Genomic DNA, 25,173 nt, shown 5'->3' on the forward strand with positions numbered 1-25,173 from the left:
TCCTGCTGATGACTTCTCTCGTCTTTCCCCTGTAGGCACCGTTTTAACTTGGCACCCCTCACCACCCTCTGGTCTTCACTCGTGCCCTCTCTACACCTAAAATTCATTTTCTTCTTTTTCTCCCTGTCTTCTCTTGAAAACTCATGAGACCTCCCTGCAGCCTCCGGCTTGTGTCTCCAACTTTCCTGTTCCCCTTCATCATTTCCAAGACAGAGCAGCCGGCCTGTGCCTGTCTCTTTTAATCATGAATGACAGGTCCCCATGCTATGTTTGCAGAGATGTACCTCTTTCCACTTATAGAAGACACTGTGATGTCCTAACACATTCCTCCTGAAATATTTGTCCTAATCAAATACTTCTCATTTCCTAAATTAAATCCTAACGACCTTCATTGGCTACCTATGGTGGGCCAGATGCGGTCCTGTGTGTTTAGAGGACAAGACTCATACTCAGATTGGGTTGTCTCTATAGCTTTGCCCTCCCTTAGTTATAAATGCAGTAGCCACATTTTCCAAGCTGAAAATCAGACGTCTAACAAATTGCCTTCATTGAAAATAATCGAATTATAAGAAATTGGTACGGTCCCAGAAAATCTGGGACACATGTCCCCAAATGAAAAGCACCTGGTTGGGGCTTAGCCCTCTGTTGCCCCTTCCCCCAGGACCCAGTCCAAACCTGGCTGCCGCTGTGGAGGGAGGGGCGAGTATCACAGTTCCTTCTGCCTCCGGGCCCAGGTCCTTTGCTGGAACAAATGAGCTGCCATTAGCCACCAAGTTCTCTGAGCAGCCATAGTTCCAGAGGAAGGCCTAGGTTTCCTCTTCCCCAAGGCTCGCGTCTGCAGCATCATTTCTTGGGACGTGGAAGCAAGCAGTGTGCTCCTCGGGTTTCTTCTGAGACTATTGATAGTCACGGCCATATATCCTGAAGAAGACTCTCAGGATAGTCTAGAAACCTCAGTAAGCTCATCTCATCATTAGGATGATCATCCCTGCTTGATGGAAGCGTGACTGAAGGATTACAATGTGTTTCTTATCACAATATCAGTGACTCTCATCCTGCCTCTCTCTGTTCCCTCCATTATCTCTCAGAGCCAGCGTGTAAGGCAGCAGGGGACGAACCAGCTACAGTTGCATTCTTCGTGCCTTCCTTGTCTTCTTCCTCCATCCATGCCCAAATCTTAAAATTGCTCCTATTTTCTCTCTTCTAAGAGGTACCCCCTGCAGAGTGCCGTACTCCTGGCTGATGCTAACTGAAAGCCATTCTGTCTATAGCATTGCCAATCTTTCTTTCTCTGCCATGTTTTCAGTGGTTTGTGCCCACATCAGCTTATTCCTGTCCTTTCACCTTGCAGCCAGCCTGGGGCTGATCCAAACCAACAGACCAACCCCCCTGCAGCCTGCTCTGTTCCTCCCCACCCCAGCGGTGGAAGCGCCTTCCTTTCCACGTATACCCCTCAATTCCTCATGATAAAATCTATAAGACATTTTAAGTAAATATAGTAAACAAGACCATTCCCATTTGAAGTATAGGAAATTGAGGCTCACAGAAGTTTAAAATGAAATCTGTAGAATGGGCCACTAACTAAAGAAGTGAATGTCCCATCAAAGGAAGGGTATAAAAAAGAGGCTAGACCTTTGGCAGTAAGAACTGCCTAATCTAAGGTGTCGTCTATTGTAAGACACTATTATTTTAAGTGCCACTAAGAAACAAAAACTGCCTTCGAGTAAACAAATTCTCTCACTTAAACGATAATGTTTTGATTGGAGGATACAGTCTGATTACAAAGATGTCAAATGTGAAAAAATGTGCATCTTAGTCTCGATGAAATAAGGTAGGTGATTCCCATAGCCCTTTCTAAATCGAACATTCTATTACTTCCTAGAGGCTATGCAGTGAATTGTCAAACCCTCCCTTCTGCTTGACCTTGAGCCACCCTGTTGGAAAGAAAATGAATTGAGGTCAGCATTACTTCCAGATCCCTCTGGGATAGCTGTCCTAACTCCATGTCCAGCGAAGTGTCAGTTCTGCCCTCTGTCTCTTCTGCCTGGAAAAAGGTAGCACTTATGTCTTAGGTCAAGGGCTGGCAAACTTCTTCTGTGAAGGGTCAGATAGTAAATATTTGCAGGCTATATAGGTTGTCACAGCTGCTCAGCTCTGCTGCTGGAACCATAAAGCAGCCACTGACGATACGTAAACAAGTGAATGTGGCTGTGTTCCAAGAACATTTCATTTATAGACACTGAATTTGGAATATCACATTATTTTCAAGTGTCAGGAAATATTCTTCTTTTGACTTTTCCCCAACCATCCAAAAATGTAAAAACCATCGTTAGCTTGAGGCCAGTGCAAAAATAGGCAGTGAGCTGGATTTGACCCTCGGATTATAATTTGCTGAGCTCTATTTTAGGCAGTCCCAGGCTACAATAGCAAGTTCTCTTAATTTCTATACCTCCTCATCTCTAATACAGAGATTAGAATAGGGCTCTTATAGCATTGTCATGTTAATTAATGAATTGATACATTTAAGCACCTGGAACAGTCCCTAGCACGCAGTAGGCACAAATCCGATACAGCTATTGCTGCTGCTGCTGTTATTCATGTCAGATTCCCCGGTGCCAGCCCTTTGGACTGGGCTGTCCAGTTTCTAGTGCGATGTAGCAGCATGTGCTGCTCTCTTGTGGCATGTGGAGGAATCAGCGCTAGAGATGCTAATCTTGTTTAGCATAAGGAGGCCTGTGGATTTTCAAGCATCTTCTGCTTACAGGGACCCAGTTGTGCTTACGCTTTGTCTGGGGGTTCCAGAAGAGGCCTGGTCTCCTTCGGGGGCTCAAAGCCACCTTCCAACATCTGTCCTCCACACCCGAGGCAGGGTCCATCCTCCGGGCCGGAAGCATCCTCCAGAGGTCGCTGGCTGCCTGATGACAAGCTGTCCCCAGCTGCTTTTTCCTCCTTTTCCTCTCCCCCTTCCACCACCTTCAGTCTTCACTTTTATGAACTTCCTTGACCTAAAATAGAAAAGTGTTCGAAAGGATTCAAAGCGGCCTGGGAGGGCTGTTAGCCCAGAACTAACAAGCCCTTACTATCAAAGGCCCCGTGCTTTTTCCTCAAAGCGTCGTGAAAGCCAACTGCTGTTGGGGGTGAGGACGGCAGGAGGGTGTTGGGGAGGCGAAGGGGAGCATTTTTCCAGATTCCCCAGGATGTGGCGAGCTATGTTTAAAAGAGAGTGTGTGTATTTATTATTTCAAGCCACTTCAATCACAAGGCGCTTATTTCCTTCTCCTCTTCCTCCTGCCCAGCCCTCAGCCCCCACGTCACACAGTGGCCCCAGTCTGGACACCCGGCCTTTCCAAGGGGATGGGCACGACCCCCACCTCTCATTCAGCCCTCGTGCTCTGAGGCTAAAGCTAAGGCAATATGTGGAAGGTGGTAGGAATGCGAGTTATAGTTACTCTGCTCAGAAACAGAAGTCGCTGAGGTGGCGGTGGGACTCTGTGTCTATCCCGTCGGGAGCACAGACCCATTCTTTTGGAAGAAGACAGCTGTGTCCCAACTCAGGACCACTGGTTTGCTGGAAGAAGACCTCAGCTGTTATCATGATGGAGGTTCCTGGGTGGTCCTCAGACCACCACAGTGGTGAGGATAACGAGGTGACTGTCTTGCCACTTCCTCATAAAGCAGCCATTGCTGTCTCCTTTCAAAAACGCCTCTGGCCACAAAGGAACCCTTTAGGCTGCCTCCCTTGGCCACCCCTGTGTGCAAATAGCCAACTCAGGGTATTCTGTTTGTTTGTTTGTTGGGTTGAAGTTTTGCTTTGATTAACTGTTCTTACAAGGAAAAACAAATAACCTAAGCTTGCAGGGACCCACCTCTGAGGTCTGGCGCATCCTGCATAGATGCCTACCCTCACACGTGGAGGGTCCTTGAGGCTAAGAGCAAGAGGGAGGGGAAGGGGTGAATATTTCCTTCTGGCACCTCCCAAGAGTTGCCCAGGGGATTCTTCCAGAGGGTCTTTGATTTAGTTCATTATTGAGGCAGATGCTGGCAATTTATAATTTAACAAATTTTGCTCCCGAAATGAATCCTTGGGCGGTCATAAGGAAGTCGGTTGGTGGCCACGTGGCTGGTTGAAGGGGGCAGCGTGAGGAGGGAGGGGAGGAAAAGGAATGGGGAGGGAAGGAGGGTCCTGCGTGGGTGGGCGCATTCATTAGTGGAAGGAGAGGGTGTTAGCTGTGTGGGCCCCCCGGCTGCCGTAGAGCGGAGACCACCAACACCATTCCATGTGGTGGAATTTCCCGCCGTCTGACCAGAACGCGTTCTCCTGGCCTTGCCTGGACTCATAGCAAGGCCTGGGGAATAAAGGAACTTTAAATGACTAATTTGAACACAAGCTAAATGCTCTTTCACCTCTGGCTACCGTTACCTCATCCCGTGCAGCCGACACCTCTTGTCTTTGTGCAAGTCTACACGTGGGAGCTAAATAGCTAAATATGTTCCCTTGTCTCTCTCTCTTCCTCTCTCTCATATATATGTATATATATAAAACATACATATATATAATATATCTATAGACACCTTATGTGTGTTCTGCAATTTCTGTGCACTAGCAGAGGTCATTACATATCTCCTTAAATAAACAGGGTTATATATTAATTAATCTGAAAAAATATGTGCTTTCATGTAAAGTTGTATTTGTGACAGGACACAGTATGGGTCTCACGTTCACCTTTAAGCACAATGATGTACATGGGTGAGCGTGTCTACATTTCATCGCTGTAGTTAGTTTATATGAGGACTGCACGTATAATCCCTCATCTGTGATTAGAACATGGCTTTGAGAAAAACTTCTTCCTCTCTGTTGACTCTTAGTACAAAGCGGCTCTGGGAAAATCAGCATGTAGAATGGGTTCCTCCATTGGGGGTAGAGCTGGGGTTGACAGTGACAAGATGTAAAATCCAGGTGGTATGCTGAAATTCCCAACAAAAACTTCAGATGCTCCCAGTTATAAACTCTCCTTGTCAAATTCGTCACCACCTTATCCAGGCAGAATGGGCATCGTTCTCTCCATTTCACAGAAGAAAAGCTGAAGCATGGGAAATTGTTCAGAAGATATGATGGAGCTAGTGATGGACCCAGGCATTTCTCAGCTTTTAAACTCTTTTGTTACAAATTAAATAATACTAAAACATAACAATTGAAACCAGGGGTTAAATCCAATCTGATATTCTGAATTCATCAACCTTTTGGAGATGATAATTTATTGAAGAAAAAAAGAAGATGCTATGTAGAACTGTGACTTTAAAATCCCCAGCTTTCTTTAAAAATCTGCTGTCTTCAAGAAGGCACCTCAATCCACCTCAAGCCCACTCGGGAGTGTAGCCTGAGTAGCCTCATTAGCTGGAGAAAATGCATCTGTTTAGAACTCACGTGTCAAGTAACACTTCATTTTGCTTGCTTTGTTATCCAAACTATTTTCCAACTTAAATGTACATTTGAGTCCCCTGGAGGGTCTTGTTAAAATGCAGGTATCGATGCAGTGGGTCTGGGGTGAGCCTGAGAGCTCCCAAGTGATTCTGCTGCTGCAGGTCCAGGAGAATGCTTTGGGAAGTAGGGTTCTCGGCAGCAGTCTCCGTGAGGGGACATGTTGTGTGCGTCTCGTTCATCATTATTATCCCGAGAGCCCAGCTCAGCATCTGGTCCGGAGCAGGTGCTCAATAAACATTTGTTAAATGAATGAACAAACCACATCCCAGACACTTCAAGATGCCCCTAACCTGTCTGCTCATTTACCTGAGACATGTTTCAAGAGTCTGATCTCACTCATCAGTGTCAGGGCCATTTCTTCCAAGCCACTTCCTGTTCTGGCCTGTCCAGCCCCACCTTTAAGCCTGTGACCACATTTCAGGCACTCCGATTCTCTTGATTACCTTTGAAACTTCCCAATATTCCTTTAAAGTTTATGATGTTCTATGACTAGAACTATCTCTCAGCTGAGAACATATAATGCTTTAATAACCTCTGTTATATGAACTCAAGCTTCATGGTGGAAAAACAACAACAATAACAAATAACCTCATTTAGAACCAATTGATAAAAGAGTGTGATGATCTGAACACTTCTCCTGAAGATCAGCAGGATAGTGGTGGTGTTTGCTTAAGTGGTATTGTTCTCGTCACCCTTATTTTTATAACTACATTCAAGAAACATTCTATTTAGTGTCAAAGGTGAAATTTAACCATGATTAGAAGAGTAAACATGGAAGGCTAAATTCTAGTGTTCTTCCAGCCAGAAACTAGTAATTTCCTAGGAACCTCTGGTCGAAGAAGCATTTAGTGATCTGGATCATAGTAAGAAGTATGCTCCTCAGTGCCCACGTCCAGAACTCTCTCCATCCTGAATTTCCGGGTAAGGAGGTCAAACCACGTGATTTCGCAGGCCTTCCACGCCCGGCACTAACTCTGATGGACACATGCCCATTGACGTGCGCATAGGCAGTCACCCACGTGTTGTTTCCACTGGGGGGACCACAAAGGCACATTTTACTCAACACTTTGCCTGTGTCTGGCCCTGATCTCAGTTCTACCTCTGTCACTTGGCCGGGAGGTGCAGATTGGTGGTGGCCTGCGCTTCTCTTTTGGCTCCGATGACCCTGCAAAGGAGAACATGCCAGGCCAAACAAATGGGATCCCCTCATCCATCCCCGAGAGACCAAGCGCTATCAGAACACAAAGAAAGGGAGCCGTTGTAGATCCTCTGGCGCGACGAAACCAGTCACATGAGCATGTAGAGACACACGGAGTCACATTTCAGAGTCCCTCACCTTTTCTCAGACTCCTCTTTCAGTTCCGGGCATTGCATAAGATTCTAAAATAATAATGTGATGGTGAAATATTGTCACTATCTATGTGTATTGGCAAAGTTGGATTTGGCTGTATGTAACAGAAACCTGATTACAGAGGCTAAAGCAAATATTTATTTTATTTAGCAAAAACCTATGTAGCATTTTACTATGTGCCATGCCCTGCTCTAAGCACTCTTTGTAAATGTTTACTTCTTAATAGGAGTTTGCTTTTCTCACATAACAAGAAGTCCAGAGAGTAGAGTTTCAGGCAGTTTTAGTTGCTCTACTTCCAGGCATTACATCTGAGTTCCAGGCAGTGCTAGCTGCATCTTGTCTCGTTTTTCTTAGAAGTCTATTCATAAATTTCCACTTACATCTCATTGGCCAAAAGTCGGCCACTTGGCCTCCTCTAGCTGAAAGTCTGGGAATCTGGGAAGATAAGTATTATCGACTGGGTACTCTGAAAAATGTGGAGTCTGTTAGTAACACAGAAGGTAAGAGTGAATTTTTGCATATAATTCACTTTCAACTTAAGGTGTTAAAAAAAAAAAAAAACTATGATGAAAATACCTAATCTAGCCCTCCAGAAAAAGACACACTATTTCAAACTCTCCTTTGGGATTGACCAAATTGGGATCATTACCTCACCTAGATTTTAGGAGACAGAAGTATAAATTTGTACGCTTAATCTACTACATGCTTACTTCAAACTTTAGAAGATTCAAGACTCATGTAGTAAAAGCTGGGCAACTGACACAGCCAGTGAATAGCTTCTCCCTCCAGACCATGATCTATGTGGGGGAAAGTGAGGGCACCCAGAGAACCACTCTCAGTAAGGGGAACAGTGGTTATGATTACAGCATACCTGGGAAATTCTGCAAAAGTATTGGCCACCCCCGATTCCTGCCGAACTTCCCCTCTAAAGTTGTCCCACTGCACGACTATTAGGAGGCTCACTCTGGTGGGACTGTGGTGACAGCGCAGAGTCAGAGAAGAGGACCAGCTGAGTACATAAGAAAAGATTGTATATGTATAATTCATCTGGGATGACTTCCTTAGGGCAGAGGACAAGTCAGGGGCAATATTTATCAAGCAGACTATTTTCTTACAACTCTAAGAGTTTATTAGCTCTTTTGTATGCTTTGATTCTTATCCATCGGTGTCACAGATTGCATATAAGAAGACTCACTCCATGCGGGCACCTTTCTAAGCCCTCTGCGGGCATTATCGACTGTAACCCTACATGATGTGCCATGTTATGATCTTTATTTTGCCGATGAGGAAATTGAGGCACAAGAGATGCAGCAGCCTGCCCAAGCGAGTATGTGACAGGGCCAGGATCCCAACCCAGGCTACTGGTCCCATGGTCTGTGCTCTTGACCTGTGCACATTATACAATTAATATAATCCATTATTTAAAACGTGTGTGGTGCTGAGTTTTTAAACTAGACTCAGTAAGTCATTTAGGAAACTATGATCAAATCCGTTCATAAACCAACAAATGCTGATTGAACGACCACCGTGTGTGTTTCCCTAAATATACCGGCAACCCAGCTTCAACACCGAAGTCCTGCCTCAGCAACCCATGGGGAGCATGCGGGCCAAACCTGGCCCACAGCAGGCCCGCCATAGGTGCCTGCTTCACAAATGCAAGAACGGGCAACTGGAAGAGAATGTAGGATAGTCACAGAATGGCTAACGCGGTAATTATTTAAACTTAGAGATGTGGTGGCAGGGTAGCAGTTTTGAAATTTGTTAATGGCTCTTTTATAAAAGATGTGGGCTTTCGAGGATGAAGCAAGGCGAAATGTGGTTCAATCACTTCGGCCTGAGTGTTTGGATGGAGGGAGAATTGCGAAAGAAAATCTCTAGGTCTAAATGCTGGGACAGATGACCCCTGAGAAAGATAGAATCTGCCTTGACCAGCTCATTCCAAACGTTTGAGCATCAGCACTAAACCTAATCTATGACCCGATACTTAAAAATAACCTGTTATAAAGTAACCATAAAAAAATCACCGTTTTCAGCCTGATTCAGTCTGCTACATAAACTACAACCAGCATTAATAGCTTCAGTCAGCATTTATGTCGTTCTTTCTATTAGCACAATGGGTTTTACAACCATTTATGAGTTTCTGGAAAGCCTAATAGAAAACACACATACATGTTCTCTGTGTAAGATGCAGAAGTTTTCTTCACTTAAGGACGGGCCAGAAGGGGTCGCCACTGCCCCATGGCTAAAGCCGGGCTGGGCTCTCTAATGGGGAATACATTCTCTCCCGGTGGCTCCAGCTAGCACACCGTGTCTGGTGAATTTCTGAATTTTCGTCTTCTGGCTAGCTCCATTCAGTCGGTCTCTCTCTGCCTCTCTTTCTTCACCTGTTGATAAACAAATATTTGGGGTGCTTACATGGTATAGGCTATGCACACAAAAAGAAACCTAAATGTGAAGACCTAAGTGATAATCTTTGTCTTCATATTTACTGTGGCTTTTCGGAGATTCAGAAAATTATCTGAATCTGGAATTGTCTACACTATCCCTAGTTTCCTTTATAACTGAAGAAATTTTTTTTATGAAAGACATGCTGAAATGGTCATAAACTCTTTACCTTGCTGGTGTTTTAAACACGGCCAAAGACTTGCCTTGAAAAGAATGTTTGGTTGTTGTTGTTGGGAATAATACTTCTGAACATAGAGCAAATATCAGGTTGATTTGTGGAGCTATATAAAAAAGATTATTCTTCACAATGATTCCCTATAGGGCTAGGGGAGGAAGCTGTAAGGAGGAAGAGACAAATTCCTCAGGAATATATCAGAGTGCCCCATTGGCTCAGTTGATCCTCTCCACCAAATATGGAGGAGAGTGATGGCATCCAGCCGTGTCCCATACCCCAATCTGCCATAATAGTCTAAGACTTGAATCCTGCCTTGGCAGTAAAGAATCATTTACTGGCCTTTTACTGGAAAGAACTATAGGAGTTTGTCATTTAATTCGCCCTCTCATTCAATGCCAAAATCCTTTCTAGAACAAACAAAATAATAACTATGGCAGCGTGAGCTGCAGACTCTTCTCAAGCCCAGCTGACGCAGCATAAGGGAACAGTGGGGAATCTGTTGAAGTTACCATTGCATTTTGCTTTCTCATAAACCGCTTTTTGTCTTTCCAACTTCCCTGTTTTCACCAGTGCCTAGAAACGAAGACCTGGGAATTGCTTCTCATATATGAATCCCTGGGTCTTTCACAGTCAGAGCCAATTTGATGATATACTTCTCTCTGGCTGTGAGGACAAGTTCACTGTTCTTGGTCTGATGCCAAAGGTGGACATGGATTCTCCAAACTTTCAGACCAAGAAAATTTGACACACCTACATAGCTTGGAGAGAACAATGCCAAACCCAAAGAGATGGTACCAGACGACTTGGGGTTCTGAATGTGTTGAGAGAGACAGGAGGGAGCTTCATCCTCTGAGCAATCCAGGATTCTCCGTGCACTCGAGAAGTTCTAGGATGCTCAGACAAGCTTCATTTCAGACGACTTCTACCTAAGTCGATCTCTTGCTCTCAGTCTCTCTTCTTCCCTCTCATTCTCTCATAAACTTAAGTTCTACAGCCATAATAATAACAGTTGTCTTTTGTTAAGTTCCACTGTGCACTGGACTGTATAAGATACTTTATTAGCAACTTGTGAACAACCATAACCAGCATCAGGATTCAAACCCAGTTGTCTTGGAAACCAGAGTAGATGCGCCACTCTGCTGCCATGTCTATTATCATGAGACCTCTCAGGGGAGCTTGGCTCAGGGCTATCTGACACACCCTACTCCCACCACCCAGGCTTTCTCTGTCCCTTCCCTGATGATACCGGTAACATGCTAACATAACGAGAGGGCCCGGGAGCAGCAAAGGGGGGTCCACCAAACCTGAAAGAAAGCCCAGTTCCCATCTTCTACAGCCCTGCTGTTATTTCTGCCTCACTGTGTTCTAAGAACCCAGCAGATACTGTTGTAAGAGACAAAACGACTGTGAGGATCAGCACCCCCTTACCTGCTATGCGCTCTAGAAGAGTCACTGTGGATCAGAGGGTGTGGCCCCCAGGCTCCACCTGCTTGATAGTTTTGCCTCTGTGTGGTCATTCACGCTCACGTAACCTGGTTGTAACTGGGCCACCTTACCCTCTCTTTAAGGACTTTCCAAGGAAGAAAAGCTACATGACTTTAATCTCTAAACCAGAAAGATGAAGGTACATCTTTACAGAAGCTTTCTTGGGCGGAGGGAATTACATTTCCCATCACGAAGCCAAATGTCCTAAAAATTTCCTTAGAAATTTTTCCACCTGGCCTCTTCTCTCATCCCTTGAGACTCTGCTCCAGCTCCCTCCTCTCTCCTGAGTCTTTGGTCCTGGGCACCTTGTGTAGAGCAATTCGATCTCTCTCAGTTTCTGAAGAAAGGTTTCTTCCTCCAAAAGATGAGGGAGAGACGATATTAAATTTTTATTATTTGATTTTTTTGTTTCCATTACAGTATCATTCATGTTTAAAATGATGAGATGTCAGCAGGGTGTGGCCAGCTTTTTATTTTCTCCCCAAGAATATGTGATGGCCAGAGAAATCTTTGCTGGGGTCTCCCCCCGCCCCCTTTTTTTTTGCATCCTTTGGTTATAGCGGCAACATGCTCTCAAAGGAGATGAAAAGTAAAGACCTCATTCAGTCCTCTAGCTACATCCCAATATCTAGCTGTTTCTTTCATTATAGGCAAAACCCAAATGGATGTCTCACTTTTCACCCAGACGTCTTGGTATCACACAGACAACGTGACTGCATTGGTCCGAGTACAGGCAGAGTTGGTCTTTGTCACTGAAAAATGACGTGAGGGAGCCTGGTAGGCTCTCTCCTCAGAGATAGCACCTTCTAGACCCAATCACGGTCACTCAGAGCACCAAGAAGTCCAGCTAAAATCAAGCCATTAATAGGAGAACATAAATATGTTATCAAATGAGCTGGACGGTGAGGCATGAAGAGGAGTATTCTGGTAGCCACACTGTAGTCAGGGGAATAAGGGTGTGTGAGAAAGGTCTGAAGCATGAAAGGAAGGTGGCAGGCTGAGTGGACCCCAAGGAGCTGTGGGGCAACTCTTGGCACCCAGATACACCTTGCAGAGTGTAGGAAGTGTAAGTTTTGGAATCCATCAGCTCCGTTTTTAAATCCTGGTTTTTCTTCTAACTCGTATAACAGGGCTACTATTTTGAAAATAATTTTCTCTTTGCCTTTCTGAGTACATGATTCTAATCTGTCCTAGGCATCCACAGGTCCCATGAGAGATGAAGATTTCTATAGAGGAATTCCAAGGAAGAAAAAGGAATTCAATATTTAGCTTCTGATATTCAAAATAGCACTTTCAACAAGACAATAGCCTTACAGGCCAAACTATTGTCTAAAGATGTTCTAAATTTCTTTATTTCTCAACTTTAGCACATTGAGAACCAAGCCTGAAAGACTCAGCTCCAAGGGAAACTTGCTGCTCTGTGGTTGATGGACTACTTGACATAGGCAAATGTAAAGGAAAGCCCTCCCCTCCCTGCCCAGGGGAGAAGAGGGAGGCACAGAGGTCAGGGAACTAGAGACATGTCTGGGAAGCTCCATGTGGCACTTTACTCAGGCATCCTCTACTCAGGGTATTGGAGGGAGGCCCCCAGTCCACTTCTGACCACCACCCTAGGGTCAACATCCCCATGGCTACTCGTGAAGGCAGTGGAGGTTCAGTGTAAGTGGGAAGAGACGCAGAACTTGTGTTAGCTTTCCCAAACGTCTACCCCACAAACCCAAGATTCCTGTCTCCAAGGTACCAGGAAGTGACAAGAGCCTCTTCCCCCATCCACCCCTGTTTACTCAGGAAGAAGAGCAGAGGGGAAGGAAGCTCTCTGAGAAACCGATGATTTTTTTTTTTCATGCAAAAGTGACTGGAATTATCTAGAGGAACTATTTAGATTATAACATAAAACTAAGTCATAATCCAGAATGGACTAAATTGAAGTTGTTTTCCCATCGCCCGGGTGTTGGGAGCCTGTAAGGAAACCAAAGTAGTTAAAAGAAAAAGCAGGTACATTTTCTTTGTACATCTAAGAGTGATTTGAACAGTTGGCTTGCACATGTGTATGTACCTTAGATAAGTCCAAGACTCAATTCATCTGTTAAATGGGGATGAATACTTACTCCCATCTCAAGACCTTCATTGTACATTTATATCACGGTTGGCATAAACATCCCGGTTCAATGCAGAAATTCAGTAACTGTATTTCTTGCTGGTGCTGGGGAACAGGAGTAGAGCAATGAGAGGAACCCAGCTGGGCAGAAGGTGCTCGGCCTGGGACCAGCCTCCTGTAGCCACCATCTCCTACTCTGTGGAGAGCTGAGCAGACCCCTATTGCAGATGTCGGTCAGAAGTGGACCCTTGGTTTTTATTGGTCCACAAATTCACAGGCCGGAGAAAACACTATGCATGAGAAACTGAAAGTAAAGCAACCTAGGCCCACAGAGCTGTGCCCGTCTTTCAAAGGCCACCTGTGACATCTGCTCAGCTTCAAGTGAACTTCGAGCCCCAAGGAGTCTGCATGGCTGTTTGCAGGTCAATACCCCTGGTGCACAAAGCATGCCAGCTAACCAGGGCTGAGCTGTGCCTGCAAGAGCTCTTTGGAGACTGAGCTAGAGTCTTGGCTCTCTGGTCCCCATTCAGCCTCCATGCCCTGGTAAGAGTATATTATTTTCTTAGCTCAAATTGCCGTTTCCAAGTCATTATTTCTCTATGACGAGGAAACAATATTGGGTCTTATGTAATATCAACCTCAATGAATCTGGAAGTGATCATGGAATGGGTGGCTTTTTTTCCTCCTTAAAAAAGAGAAAAATAAATTTGAGATTGTTTGCATATGGCTGAGAATATTTATGAACTATTCCCCCTTGTTTCCTCATCACATATTTTACCCAGTGCATTTGTGTGTGGTACAGAATAAATCTTAAAGGGAGGGTGGGGTGGAGAGGAGAAGAAAGCAGCTAGAGGACTGGGTATCCATCAAGTGCCTGGGATGTTAGTGGTCCTGGGTCTCGGGGTCCCCTGGCCTCAGGCTTGCTACGGTCCATGGGTGACCCGTCCTGCTACTCAGAAGCGGTCTTTGGAAGGAGGGTTTCAGATTTGAAAACTGAAGGATTTAACATCTTCTCGTCACTCCGGTTTCTTTCATATCCCCTTCACTCTCACCAGAGCAAAAACTTCAACACCAAACATTTTTGTAACCTGGGTGCCGTCAGCTGAAAGGGATAATGAAATCCTATGGATGCCAGACTGAGCCAGGGTCAGAGGAATGAGTTGGCAGGTAGGAAGGAAAAGAACTGGCAGAGAATATATTGGTGCTGGCAGTTGTTATTCGATAATATGGCAGTACGTTAGCACACAGGCCCGTGGCATCGATTTCCCTTTGGCCATGCCTCTCAACATGGCTTGTCACCAAGAAGGCATCCGAGGGAGCAGAATGGACAGGGCTGTGGTTGTACATTAAATCAATAAGAGAAGCAAAGCTCTGGGCTGTTGATTTCTCCCTCTGAAGTTTCTTAGCGTCTCGTTATCTGCCTCACCCTAGATCTTTCGGGAACATAACTGACCAAGAGTATGAGGGACCGAGAGCAGGATGACTGGCACATATGGTGATGCCATAGCAACAGCTGTCATTAATTGGTATCCCACTATGGGCCAGGCACTCTCTGAGGCACTTTCCCTGCATAATCTGAATTATTTCTCACGACGGCTTTATGAGGGTTAGGGATTTTTAGTTCCATAGTTGAGATGAGAAAACCAAAAGCTCAGTGGAGTTCAGGAACTCGCCCAAGGTCACACTTAGTAAGCGCCAAGTTGAGGAATGTTTCCAGGATTTGTGGGGTCTGAAGCCAATACAGTAAGTACTAATGAGGAATTTTAAAAGTCAACTTCAGGGCCTTGGAAGGGGCCCACACAATAAGGGAGCCTGAAGCTGAAGCTTCAGCAGCGTCACATTCGATCTAGCCTGGGCAGGGTCAAAATTTAAATACAGAGTTAGCTCCAGGCCATAGGGTCCTATTTCTGTTGCCCCGTCTCTTCTTCTCTCTACCATGATTATCACCAACTGCACCTTCACATTCATGATCCAAATACATAAATGCAAGCGATGAAACTGACACATGGAAGACATTCTCAGAAGGTGGCTACTTGGTATGTTACATGGTATGTCGCAGTTGTGACATAAGGCAACAACCACGCCCATTGCCAAATTTGATCCTTCCCTCTCAAGAGATCACTAGAGAGATAGTTTAAATTTATCCAGAACTATCTTCCCAAGGAGCTCCAGTTGCTGTCCTAGGCCTATTTTACCAAATGTCACGATAATTCCCAGACCAGATGACTTGGGCACAGGCTTGAGTAGTGGCCTGCTCATGTCTCCAAGGGTCATTTGGAATCAGAATCTGCAACGTCTCATTCCCATCATATGTCTTTCCCTTGATGTCAGTTGGCCAAGTTTCAACAGGCCCTCTGATTTTTCCTTTCTCCATTATAATCAAGATTTCGGCATAATCTTCATAACTGAAGGGGTAGTCAGATTTGAAGAAGCAAACAAACTTAATGTAAATCACAAGTGCCTGGGTGTGGTGGGGGTGGGGGAGGGGCGTATAATAAGTATTGTTAAATGCCCACCCTCTGCTGTTGCTCTTGAATAGGCTTGCAATCCCATCCCAGTCTAGATAATTACTAGGGAGAATACAAGCATTTTTCCTAACCCTGCTCATTCTATTCTCTCAAACTGGAAACACAAAGCAGATGATGAAGTACAAGTTCAAATGCCACACCAGGGAGAGGGAAGTATTGAGAAACTGTGTCCAACCTCCAGTCTGTTTTCAAACATTCCAGTAAGCATTCAATTGATTTATCTTGGGCTGGTGTCATTTCATTGTCTCAAACAAAAGGCCTTCTATGAAAAGACAAATGTGGATTGTGTGAGGAGTGGCTAACAGAAAGCACATTTGGGAAAATCTGAACAAGAGCACACAGTCCACTGGGCTCTTCCTCCAGAGGCAGCATCTCCCTTTTTTTTTTTTTTTTCCTGCTGGAATTAATATCAGGATTGATATTAATGATTCCTATGATCTCGGTGCCACGCTATACACCAAGGGATGGGACTGATGACACAGATGCAGTGGCTAATGAATGACGCAGCCAACCATCTCCTCCACCTCCGTCCTCGAGCTCAGGTGGACGGTTCCTGTGGCGGTGTTTTGTGACAGAGTTGGTCTATGAAATACTGGGGAGAATGACTCAGGGATAGCGACATCCTGAAGTTGTTCTTTTGAGTATTTCGTTCTGCTCTTGTGTTTGTCTATGAAATGCTGGGGAGAATGACTCAGGGATAGCGACATCCTGGAGTTGTTCTTTTGAGTATTTCGTTCTGCTCTTGTGTCTAAATGAATTATTTATATAGTCTTCAGTCATATTATCTTCCTTTGAATGTTTTTTTTGTTTTTTTGTTTTTTAGCTGTATCCATGACAGGTGTCCACGCAATCTGTGATTGCAAATTGCTGGTGGAGCCTACTGCCTGGTGCACTGGCCCTTCCATTTTTAGAGAGCACTGATTTTTAGAACAACCTTCTCTAGATTAAACTCAAGTAGGCCTCCCTGATGCCCACTGGTTCTCTGGGGGCAGCACCAGACATGGCCTCTCTCACTTTCCTATGTCTTGCTCTCCTGGAAGCCTGTTCCCACCCTTCTCTGGTTGGGTTAGGCACAGTTAACGCTTCCGCAAAATCTGGTGCAGCTCTCTGCCCTAGAACTGCTATATAGTTGGTATTTACTTATTTAATAGCTTTTTCTTTATACAAAATTATTATGTGGGTTAACTGTAGATTATTGGAAAAATATACGTAAACAAAAAAGGAAATGAAACTTACCTATTGTTATTGAATCTTCTGGGGATAAGCACTAAGCTTTGATATATATCCTCATGGTTGCATCTCTATATTCCTGCCTCCCATGTCCCCAAAAAAGATTAGCTTTTGCCTATTGTTGGGTTAAGCCTTGTTCTTTCAGGCTGTTTCATACTCTTCTACTGTGCTGTGTTCATGGCTGCCAGGTATTCCGCAGTGTGTGGGGAGCTGGCAGCGTGAGGAGAGGTTCAGGATAAGCTATTCTACTCTGAAGACTGTGGCTGTATCTAGTGGCAGGTTTGACTAAAGATACTTCTTTTGCTGTTTCTTGCCAGCCCTTGAGAGAGGCCTGACCAAGGCTCTGAAGGAACTGGATGACTACCTGAACACCCCTCTGCCAGAGGAGATCGACGCCAACACTCGCGGGGACGATGACAAGCGGTCCCGACGCAAGTTCCTGGATGGGGACGAGCTGACCTTGGCCGACTGCAATCTATTGCCCAAGCTCCATGTGGTCCAGGTAAGAGACCTCTACCTGCAAGTGCTCCTCAGATCCAGCTCCATATTAGGCTGGGGTCACCTATGGGATTAAGTCGAGGGCAGCGCCATTGGCTGGTTGAGAGCCTGGGCTCTGAAGTCACCTGAATAGGTAACTGAAGTCAGCCTCCACTGCATACTGGCCCTAGTGTCTCTGAGGTTCAGTTTTCACCTGTAAAATGTATTGTTTTTTTTCTAAGGTCGTTGGAAGAGTAATGTGGCATATAAGTGCCTGGCATATTGTAAGTGCTCATTATATAGTAGTTGCTGTTGTCATATCATATATAGTTATATATAGTCCTGTTACTCCAAAGGCCTCTTTCTCGTTTCTTCTTCATAGGTTTTCACTGGCCATACCCCCACATCTCTATTAAATGTGACCTCATATGCATGTTTTCTTTGTGCACTGACCCACCTTCTCATTCCCTCGAGCAACTCCCTAGGGCAGGCAGGCATCATCTTCCTCATCTATCAGTTGAAGAGATGGAGGCTGCAAGAAGTGACATCATTTTGTTTACTATCGTTGTACTTTCTGACCATCTTTGACAGGCAGTGTAATCCTCTCTTGTATGAATCTTGGGATCTGCAAGTTGGAAAGAAGAGAATTCAGAGGTCATCCAAAACAACCTCCCAGCCCAAACTGGGCCACTTTCTGTTCGTGACAGGGTTCTATGCAGCTGCGACTGCACGTTTCTGACGATGAAGAGCCTTCTGCCTCACGAGCCAGCCCTACCACACTGACAGCTCTGATTATTAAAATAGCCGTCCAAACTGCCTCGCTGCTACGTGTTCTTTGGAACATCACCAGACAGGGCTGCTCCCTTTCATCTCATTTGAAGACACCAGTTGTGCCCCCAAAGTTGTCTAAACTAACACTTCTTCTCACATCCTTTCCCCTGACCCTCACCAGCCTAGAATAAAATATAAAGGGATTATAGAGCTAGACAGTTTGCAAATTGTACATGTTTTTATGTTTTACTGTCTCAGTCAGAGAATAAGCTCTGTGATGATAGGGCCTTCTCTAAGCATGATGGTGAATATACAGTGGCCTTTTAATAAATAGTCATTGATTAGTCATTTTATCACCTAGTTATGTCTTTATGATACCCAGTTTCTTTCTATCCTTCACTGAGAAGAATCAGATTTAATCGTTTATCAGCTGATTATCTGCCTATCGTTTTCTTTTTGTGGTTGTTTTTTGTTTGTTTGTTTGTTTGTTTATTTGTTGTTTGTTTTGCTGAAATCCGGGCTAGACACGCCAGCTCCCTTCTAATCACAGCACACACAAGCTTGAGTTGAAATCACACATCTGGGCGTGCACTGGTGTTCCCGTGGGCTTGGTCTGAGCTGGAGACTGGGAGAGCATCATGTATGCGGGTGCTGATGGGCTGGGCAAATACAACTTATTAACATGGATACACTTTGGATTTGGGGCCGCTGAAGTCCAGGCTAGACACGCCAGCTCCCTTCTAATCACAGCACACACAAGCTTGAGTTGAAATCACACATCTGGGCGTGCACTGGTGTTCCCGTGGGCTTGGTCTGAGCTGGAGACTGAGAGAGCATCATGTATGCCGGTGCTGATGGGCTGGGCAAATACAACTTATTAACATGGATACACTTTGGATTTGGGGCCAAGCCAATGGTCAACTGTAGGTGCATCTAAGCTGCTATATCTCGTTGAAGTTATTAATTAGTGCATATCCCACTCCACTTCCGAAACATCTTTATTCTCTCTTTCTGAGGCGCTAGTGGCACTATTAAGGACAGCATGATTCCAGTTCAATCACACCGTGTCAAAGTGATGTAATGGAAAGCCCACCATTCTAGAAGTCGGGAGACCCAATTCTAGTCCTATGTCTGCTACCAACTAGCAGCATGAGCTGGCGCAGGTCATTTATTCTACTTGGAATTCATTTCTCTCATGCCTAAAAGAAGAGAGGTGGATTATATTCCTCCTTGTTTCTTTTCCCTCTCTTCCTTCCCTCATTTCTTCTCTCTTACTCAAATATGTCTTGAGTACCCACTCGAGAATTGCTTGTCGAATAAGGTAAACAAATGAATCTCCCAGGCCTTGTGCCTCATCCTACAATTTCTCCAGTTCCTCCTAGCCCATGTCCTTGGATGAAGTTCAGTGAGTTGTTCATTGGGAGAAGCGGGGATCAGAGGGAGGATGGCCGGTGAGGGGACAAAGGCTGGGCCTTGCCTCCTGTTTCCTTGGATTTCTGCTGATGCAGCTTATCAGGTCCCAGAGACCTGGCAAACCTCTTCAGTGCAGAAAGAGTGAAGGAGGAGCCAAGTCAGGCCTCCAGTTTGGTTTCCAACGCCAAAACTTAATCTGGGCTGTGGGAGCTAACTGTTTTCATATGAAAGTACAAATTCAGAACATGAGCATGGAAGTGCCTGCAAACATCAGAACTTTCTGTGCGAATCCTCACCCTCTCATTCCTGTGCGTATTCTGTCCACTTTCTCTCTCTTTCTCTCTCTCTCTCTCTCTCTCTCTCTCTCTCTCTCTCTCTCTCCTCCCCACCCCCTCTCTTCCTCTCTTCCTCCCTTATTCCCCCTGGCTCTCTTTCAGTTTCATCTTCATCCATGGAAGCTGTGTTGCTTTGGCCCAAGAGTGCCTGGTTTGGCTCGCTGAGTACCTGGTTTGAACTTTCATTGCCTGGCTCCCTTTTAGTTCTCATCTCCCCAAGTCCAGCCAACACATGAGGAAACAGACAGTTTTGAGACTAAAGCAGGCGTGCAAATCCGGGCAGGGGGGACATGGCAGGCCTTGCGTAGCCTCCACTGGAATCTTGCCTGGCACGGTGATCTGTTTAGCTCCTGCGGCAAACAGGAAGGGAGATATAAATATAAACACAAATATATATATATATATTTATAAATGGAATTTCTGCTGTTTTTGAGCTCATATATAGCCTTTAAAAACTTAAAAATAAATTCCAGCATGGAGAGACCGAAGGCTGCTCTATTATTCAGTTTGTAACCCACAACTCCTGCATGGATTTGCTTGTTAGCCAAGACAGCCTCTTCTAAAGGCTCTTGGGCAAACTCATGGGGCCCTCGTCTTACGGTGAACAGGTGGAAACCAAGAACTGGCAGGGGGTGCTGGCCTCAGCATTTGCTCTTGGAGAGCGCTCAGTCCAAAGACTCTGATTCCATCACCTTTGCTTATTAGCCACACCTAAAGTGGACAGAACATTGAAGGACTGCCTTCTTTGATGACCACACCAAACCTAATATAAAGAAGTACTAAGTACTGAGGAACTAAGAAGACAAAATGTGCCAAGAGGTTCCACCTTCAAGAGGCAGCTACTACCTTCAGGGTGGATGGTGGGGGGGTTGGTAAAAGGGAGGGGTTGGAGTTATTAAAACATCAGAAACTCAGATGAGGGGCCCCACAGAGCTAAACCTTGGACCTCTGAGGTGGGGCTCTGCTTAGCTGATGCTGGGGGCTGAGTTCAGAGGATGTCCCATGGATTTGGGACCCAACCTCTGCAGCAAGGTCACTGTTGTGTACTGGCCTTTCTGAACTGGTGTGATGACACTGTTTCTGCAAGTTTTGACAAAACAGCAGACGGGATTCAGTGGCTGACACTAGAGTGAAAAAGACTCTGATGGAGACAGAAAGCCAACAAGAAGAGTCACGACCCTTCTACCTCCTCCAGTCTGCAGGCTCTCTCTAGTGGCCCGTCTTGGTAGAGCCTGACAGGGAGTAGCTGGCAAAGCAGAGGTATTTGTGCAGTCTGAATCCAAGGGTCACAGAGAAGCAAATACAAGGGTAGGTTTGAAGATAATCAACATTAGCTGAAAAACTGGCACAGGAGACATTCTGAGCAGAGCTGTTTCTTTATCATTTACATAGGCCTGAGTGGCAAAGTAGAGAGAACTGGGATTAGAAAGCAGAGACTATAATAAATATTAGTGATTACTCAAAAATATTGGTTGAATTAATTATTTTCCTGTATAACATTGTGCAAGCCGCTAAATCTTTTGTGGCTTCAGTTTATTCATTACTAAGGAAATTCAGTTCTTAAAATTAAGTAATTTTATTACATTTAACACTAAATGCACTTTGTCTGCTATTAGGATAACTGAGAATGGTAAGGATTAAACAAAACTGTTTATCGAATCCCTACTTATGTAACCTTACTTTACTCATCTGTAAAATGGGACTATAACACACTCTTCCTTATAGAGTTAGAGATTTAAGGAGCTTGCAAAGTACTTAAAGCAGGGCCTGGAGCAGAGCACATAGTAAATAAATGTTTGCTATCTTAGTGAGAGCATTATGGAGATTATCGAGGGTACAGAAATGAAGAAACTGTGGTTCCTGTTCTTATACTGCTCACGAATAGGGAAGCGAGCGAGAGAGGACACTAAAACAGTAACTGTGATTCGGAATAGAATAGACCTTAGTGTTGTAATTAAAGTTCAAAACTGATGTAGGAAAATGGAGCGGAGAAATGTATCCTTCTTGGGAATGTGATCATAACTATGAGACTGAGCTTTTCATGCAATAGGTCGTCATTGTCCTTCACTCAGCAAACTTTCCAGGGAACCCCGCACATCACTGCACCGAAATGCGGATGAAAGCCCAAAGTGGCTGATCTAGGGGTTCTCTCAGTGGAAGGATCCCAGGGCCAGTGGAAAGCGAGGGAAGAAGTCAGAAGTCAGCACTTTAATAGAGAGAGGCTACTCATGGCTATCCCCAACCCGCAGGCTGGAGGAAGGACCAGCTAATGTGCAGGTTCCAGTGCACAGTGAAAATAAAGGGGCTTCTGTTAAAAAAAAAAAAAAAAATTATTCAGAATTTCCAGATATTGACAGCAGAACATTAAACCAAGGGCAGGGCCCTTCTGAGTGTGAGGCCCATGTGACTACACAGGTCACATGTCTATGTGAATCCCTCCCAGGCTATTGAGACCTTATGAAAGAGACCAGCTTGCCCCTACCTATGAAAGAATGCATGCAAATGGGCAAAGGGCGGATCTCAATGAATTATAATAATAGGTAATATTTCTTGAGCATTGAATATGAGCCAGCCAGCCCTCTAAACATTTATGTGTTAACTTATTACTCCAAGAAAGCTCCTAATATTTTAGAGATAAAGAAATTGGGGCTCAGAGTGGTTAAGTAACTAGTCCAAGGTCACACAGCTGTTAAGTAGTAGAGTCAGGACTGCAGATCTGGTCAGCGGGGATCCAGAGCCTATGCTTTTTAACTACTATGCTACCTCTTCTCTCAATGCAAACATCACTTCCCCCAGAACACTCAAGTCCACAGCCCTCAAGTGTGGCTAACTATGGAGAGAACAGAAATCATTCTTTGTTCACTCCCCATCATACTCTGTACCTACATATTCATTCCAACATCTAGCTTACTTTTTAATGTTTGTATTCCCTTCTATAAATAAGGATGCTTAGGCAAAACAAAGTGGATGAGGGGAAATAGAAAAAAATGTTTATAATTCTATCAGTTAGATGTAACTACTGATAATACATTGGTATGTATACCTCTAGTCATCATATGTATTTCTCCAAATGTGTTATACTGCACTTGAAACTCAAATGATCTATCTTGAAGAGTTTTCCAGATCACTGGAATTTCCTATGCAGTATCATTTTTAATGGCTCTCTAGGATACTATTGTGCTTATGTAGGATAATGTATTTATCCATTCATGTGTTGCTGGACATGTGTGTCGTGTACCATTTTTTGCTGTTCTAGATAGTCCTGTGATCACATAGGTGTAGCTAAATCTTCATGTACATCTATGATTATTTCCTGAGGAAAAATCTCTAGAAGCAGGATCACTAGGGCATAGGGCAAATTTTATTTACTTAAGAAATATAAAATAAAATAATACAAAACAAAATAAAATAAAAAGAAGGCAGGACTGTCCCCCGAATTACATACACTTCGTTGCTGGCCCGTTGCGCTGCATGAAAGGTTATCCTGCTGTGTACGCACACATCGGTCACGCCACTAACACCTTCTCAGTGATTTGTTTCATGCCTTCACTCCATCTCTGTCCTACCATCTCTGTTGTAGATTGTGTCCAGGAAATACCGCAACTACAATTTCCCAGCTGAGATGACAGGCCTGTGGCGGTATCTCAAGAACGCCTATGCCCGGGATGAATTCACCAACACCTGTGCAGCTGACTCGGAGATTGAGCTGGCCTACGCAGATGTTGCCAAGCGCCTCAGCCGATCCTGAGCACAGCCGCCTTGCTCCATCCCTGCTGCAGAACTCTGCTTCTCCCAAAGGACTCCAGCTTCACAGACTCCTCTTTCCGCATTGCCTCGAGAATCGCCTTTTTTTTTTTTTTTTTAACCAGGCTGCATCTTGCTGGTATTATGAGAACTTCAGCCTGCTCTCTTTTGTGAAAGTCAGCGCCAATCCCGTCTGATCACACGGGAATCTGCAAACGGAAATGCTAGAAATGTCAAGCTCTCAGCCTTTGGGCCTGGTCTGGGTTCAGTGTATTTGAGGTCAGTGTTGGAGAACCCATGTACAGGATTGTCACTGGCCCCTTATGCCAATATCAGAATATCTCCTCACATGCATTAGAACATGCAACACTGTGTCCTCTTCCACCCTCCTCTTTGTCATTGACTCCAAGACCAAGGACAAATGCCATCTTAGATCTTATTAGAAAGAGATCCACTCCTCTTAGGGGAGACAGAGTGAATGGAGAAGGACGGAGCAAGCTGTGGATTTTGGCATCTGGCAGACACACCTTGAGTCACTCACTACTTTCTGACACTCCTGTCACAATGTCACTGAAGGCCATATTGAAAAACCGCTTCAGACTCATTCTCAGTTTGCTACAGTGTTGTGAATGTTACGATGCTATCATGCCCCTGGCCGACACTGATCTCCATTCTTATGCTGTCAGGCCTTGCCGGGAAAGGAAATTGGCATGCAATTTCAAACAGGGGTAACTGGGAAGGAGAGGATCAGGGAGCAGTGTAGATGCCAAAAGGCCCACAGGGGTCTACCAGCCACGGGGTTTGCTTGCATAGGGGTAGTTGTTTTTTTGGATATTATATAGCTGGGTTTGAATTCTTTATGATGCTGAATGCTCCTTGGAAATATTTTAGACAGGTCTTCTCTCTCATGATCTAATTTAGTCTTGAACTGGTTATGTTATGTGACTACCAACCTTATAGCAAAATTGGCCAAAAATGACTTTCCAGTCTCTTCAAGTTGTTCCTGGATACAGGTCTGCTAGTTGGGTGTTCTCAGGCAGCCGCTCCCGGCTGATTTCAGCTGCAGCCTCTGATGGGTGAGAGATAGACATAGGAGGTGGCATGATCGTGGATCACCTTAGGAAGAAAGTCCATGAGGCTTTCTGACTGGGAAACCATGGGGTTTGAACTAAAGGAAAAATATATGCCCATCTGCGTTAATGTTCCTACCATCTGATTCAACTACCAGATGAAAAAAAAGGAACTTTTTTTTTTTTTAGCTAATTTTGTGCTCCTTAATCATTCTCTTTGAGTTTCACCTCCTCAAAAGCTTACCCTGCTTGAGCATCAGGACCTGTGCAGAGGAAATTAAGAGAAATGAACTCGTCATCAGCTCCCTCTCCCAGTGAACGCCCTGTGAGGAAAGCCACTGGCCGTAGACACTCCCCTTCAACAATCCTCCCTTCTATGTGGCCTGATGGTGGAGAGCGAGGTTCCAAGTGCCGGAAAGCCCCAGAACTTGGCTCATTGCTCAGGGAGGGCAGGATAGCATGGGTCCTTTCCATGGAAACATCAACAAATTCTAACCCAAGCAATCCCAGACCTACCTGCCTCCAGGGATCTCTGAAGAAAAAAGTGACCCATTGATCAGAGCAGAGGA

General features: G+C 44.8%; 1 protein-coding gene across 1 annotated transcript in view; it reads left to right on the plus strand.

Annotated features, from left to right (window-relative positions):
- Positions 1–23,630, plus strand: part of CLIC5 (chloride intracellular channel 5) — a 148,868-nt gene extending 125,238 nt beyond the window's left edge. The window contains exons 5-6 of the mRNA XM_006926482.2: positions 17,112–17,296; positions 23,371–23,630. Of these exons, the coding sequence (XP_006926544.1) occupies positions 17,112–17,296; positions 23,371–23,538 (353 nt within the window). The 3' untranslated portion in view covers positions 23,539–23,630. The remainder of the gene's footprint in view (positions 1–17,111; positions 17,297–23,370) is intronic.
- Positions 23,631–25,173: the final 1,543 nt, after the last annotated feature.

The sequence above is a fragment of the Pteropus alecto genome, unplaced genomic scaffold (genome assembly GCF_000325575.1).
Source record: "Pteropus alecto unplaced genomic scaffold, ASM32557v1 scaffold7, whole genome shotgun sequence".
Taxonomy (NCBI): Eukaryota; Metazoa; Chordata; class Mammalia; order Chiroptera; family Pteropodidae; genus Pteropus; species Pteropus alecto.